This window comes from Geospiza fortis, unplaced genomic scaffold (assembly GCF_000277835.1).
Source record: "Geospiza fortis unplaced genomic scaffold, GeoFor_1.0 scaffold538, whole genome shotgun sequence".
Lineage (NCBI taxonomy): Eukaryota > Metazoa > Chordata > Aves > Passeriformes > Thraupidae > Geospiza > Geospiza fortis.
In genome coordinates, this window is record NW_005054368.1 from 1,097,239 (window position 1) to 1,100,967 (window position 3,729).

General features: G+C 47.2%; 1 protein-coding gene across 1 annotated transcript; it reads right to left on the reverse strand.

The window, feature by feature from the left end:
• Window positions 1-891: 891 nt before the first annotated feature.
• Window positions 892-3,723, reverse strand: SRSF1 (serine and arginine rich splicing factor 1). Its single transcript, XM_031059799.1, has 3 exons — window positions 3,682-3,723; window positions 3,284-3,456; window positions 892-3,028 (listed from the first exon to the last, which is right to left on the reverse strand). The coding sequence occupies exons 2-3, from the start codon at window positions 3,413-3,415 to the stop codon at window positions 2,834-2,836; spliced, it is 327 nt and encodes a 108-aa protein (XP_030915659.1). The 5' UTR covers window positions 3,416-3,456; window positions 3,682-3,723; the 3' UTR covers window positions 892-2,833.
• Window positions 3,724-3,729: the final 6 nt, after the last annotated feature.

The window sequence follows — 3,729 nt, forward strand, 5'->3', positions numbered from 1 at the left end:
TGCACGGGGAATTCCATGTCCCAGTTGGCTGAACTGCCCCTGAAATTGTTTCTCCAATGTCGATGAGCTCCTGGTGACCCTGCTTAGAGGCAGCAGCTCTGCCTGCACTCCCTGGTTCAGAACTCACAGCTGTATTCCAAAGTGATCCCTCAGGAGTGCCAGGGTCCTTCACTCCTCATGCCCGTGGGTCCTTTGAGAGGGATTCTCTCCAAACTCCAGTCCTGGCACACCAAACTCTCAGGTTTTTCTTTGGGAAGCACCCTGAGTACACCTGTGCCCTTTAAAACCACTTTCACTTTCCTTCACCAGTGGTGGAACAGATCCATTCCCAGTGGAGTTTGGGGTTTTTGGGCTGAAACTCACCTTTGCTGTCCCAGCTCACACCCGTGTGCCATGGAGCCCCCACGGCCCTGTTCCCACAGCCTCACAGACTGCTCTGGTAACCACACCATGCCCGGGGCCACAGCCTGCTCTGGGCATCGCAGGGAGCCTAAGGGGGAAGGAAGGTCCAGCCTGGCCCCAGGGGGGCAATGGGCCCTGCCCACAGCCCAGGGTTACACCAGACCCCAACTCCTCCTCCCTCCTTCCTCCACCCACAGCAATGGTCACACAGACCAGTTCTGCCCCATTCATCCCCAGGACAAGCCCATAAATCTCCCATTTCCCCCCTGAGATCTCCTATCAACAATCCCTCCTTCAAGCACGGATAATTCATTCTTTTCCCCTCCCCAGCGCTGGATTCCACCCATTTCCCAGGGAACTGATCCTTTATTGAGGAGAAGCTCAAACATGGATGTTTCCTGTGGAACACTCCAGCTCTGTTCCACACAAAAGGCTTTTGTCCGGGTCCCAACACGAGGGCGAGACTGCGACCAACGATGACACGGGGCGTGTTTTTGTAAAAATTTTATTTGTCAAAGAAAAAAAGCAATGGCCAATTGAAACCTACGTCATCTTTAACTCCAATTTTGGTCTTTAAATTTAGACAAATGACTTTTTTACTTTTTTTTTTTAAAGAAACCCCCCTTTTTCCCCTTTAAGGTTTACCATCTACTCGTGCTGAATCCTTCCAAGGAGATTGCTCCAGCGTACCTCTCCAGGTCCTCGCTTTGCTCCTTTTACCAAAAAAATGCAAAACTCCATCGTGCATCTTAAGGGCTCCAATCGTCAAAAATAGGAAAAAAAATATCTTTGGAATAGCCAATTAAGTTGAATAAAAAATCCACACGAATGCGGTTTGGTTGGGGCAGGAATCCACTCCTATGTTCCTGGTAATTTGATCCCGCTCCATGAATCCTTGTAATTCAGCCTCCCTATCCTATCCACATTATGATTTGAATCCAATGATCCAGCTCCAAGGATTGGGATCCAGTGAGCCCTCTCCAATCCAAACCTTTATAACCAGCAAAACCAAAAAAGAGGAGGCAAAAAGTTAGATACTGTAATGAAAAAATAGGATTCTGGGGAATGATCAGTTATGTTTGCCATCAATAAATTCAGATGTACAGTAATAACTATCAATTCCCCAAAACAAACTTTCCAATGGTGATGCTCAGATAATTTCTTTAGAAATGTTAATTACTATTTGGAGGAAACATTGTAAATATTTACAATATGTCAACTGGAAATGCCAACATACTCAGCGCATTGGTGGGTACGAGGTTTTGTGGTTGTAAAAAATGGTTTTACTAAACTGGAAAAGCTTTAACTGCTCGGTCTATCCACCTACTATGGAATGGCTGGACTACAGCTGCACTCCCAGCTGGAGGGAACGTTAACAATCGGTGTTTTCACACGGATCGTGAGTCAATCGTGAATTAGTCTGAGGGGGCAGGGCTGAGACTTAAATTATTCCCCACTAGGTTTGCTATTTTTATTTTGCTTTCATTCTGGTACTTATAAAAATGCAACAGCCACGCTGTATCAGTCACACAGAGGACATGCAGATTTTAGCAGTATTGATATTATACTCTGATTGCAAGTTCTACTACAAGTGTACGGATACTACAGACATGGACACTTGTAACCAAACGCTGCGGGACAAATAAACCAATGCTCCCCCCCGGCCCCTTATTCCTTTAGAAAACTAGAATGGAATAGAGAATTACAAAAGCAGGGATCTGGCCACAATTGCCCCCCCAGAGAAGGAAGTTTTAGAAGAGAAGAGCAATGGCAGCCTGCGGTCACGAGGACATGCCTGAAGCCACACGTGGGGACACGTAGGTGCTCGGCCTCAATTCCCCTGTCTCTCAGTATAAGGTCAATACTGCCAAGTTCATCTGTGACAATAGCACTTGGAGTCATACCATTGCCTCCATTATTGATCTGATCCTCCTCAATCCTCCTTTTGACAATCCTAAAATGATTGACATGTGCTCCACAATCCTTTAATCCAAAGCATTCTTAATCCATCTCTTCAGATATGTCTACAGAAAGACACACGAAAAGGCAAGATAAAATGTAAGATCCCCCAGAAGAGACAAGTTAGCCACAAACATCCCAACATCCCCAGCTCGTCTCGACCACAGCGGAACACTGAGACATTTACACAGCAATACCACAGCTCCAAGAATGTTGGTATTGAACTAGAACTAAACCAGAACAATCCTGACTGACAGCAATTAAAATACAATTTACCAAAGACAGGAGGGGAATGTTGGTGTCGAGGAGCAAATACTCACTAGGGATTTTACACAAGAATGCAATTCAACACTTCAGCCAATTCGAGTAAAACAGTTGGAATTTAAAAAAAAATAAATGAAAGACTGTACTAAGTAAAGGAAAACTGTGTACAACATGGGGTTCTACAAAAAGATCAGAGCTAAAGTGATGTTTATGTACGAGATCGGGATCTGCTGTGGCGGGGAGAGTAGCGTGGAGATCCTCTGCTTCTTCTTGGGGAATAACTGCGGCTTCTGCTGTTGCTGCGACTACGGCTCCTGCTACGACTACGGCTGCGGGACCGAGATCTTCCATAGCTTGGGCTTCTTGGGCCATCAACTTTAACACGGATGTAGGCAGTTTCTCCCTATTGGATAGACAGAACTTTCGATTGAAACGTCGAGGCTTCAGGGCCATGTTTCAGGCATGCTGACAGACTGCAGACAGCGTTACTACGGCCGGGACAGACAGCAGAGCTTACACGTCTATGTCCAGCCTGACCACACACTTAGTTAGCTGCTCCGTAACCAAACAATGACCACCACGCGTTCCTTACCTTCACATCCTACTGTTAAGCCCCTTGTATCCAATTCTGGCCAAAGAAAGTAAGTGTGATACCTACCTCGTGAGATCTAAACTTAGTGTTATCCAGCTTTCGCACAGCGTAGGTCATGTCTTCCTTCCGCACAAACTCCACGACACCAGTGCCATCTCGGAAAACATCAGCATAACATACATCACCTGCTTCACGCATGTGATCCTTTAAATCCTGCCAACTTCCACTTGGAGGCAGCCCTAGAGAAAAACCAAAACGTGACTTTAAAACCGGATTACAGCCTCACCTCCCGTATTACGGCAGCAAAAGCGCGGCGAAGGAGAGGAGCGCTCAGCATCGCAGGGACAGCACCGCTCCCCTCCCAAAGCACACAGGGCCACGTTTTTTTAAGGAGTAGCTCGCAGCAGCACCGCGCCCGCAGGACCCCGGGGGAGCACTGAGGCTGAGAGAGAGCAATGACTCACCCGAGACGATCACTCTGTACTCCGAGCGCCGGGACGGGGGGCCGTACC

Bases quoted from the DNA above. Each gene is read 5' to 3' on its own strand.
- SRSF1 (XM_031059799.1), bottom strand. From the start codon at position 3,415: ATGCGTGAAGCAGGTGATGTATGTTATGCTGATGTTTTCCGAGATGGC. The intron at 3,029-3,283 runs GTAGGTATCACA...TCTATCCAATAG, and splicing joins CTAAGTTTAGATCTCACGAG to GGAGAAACTGCCTACATCCG.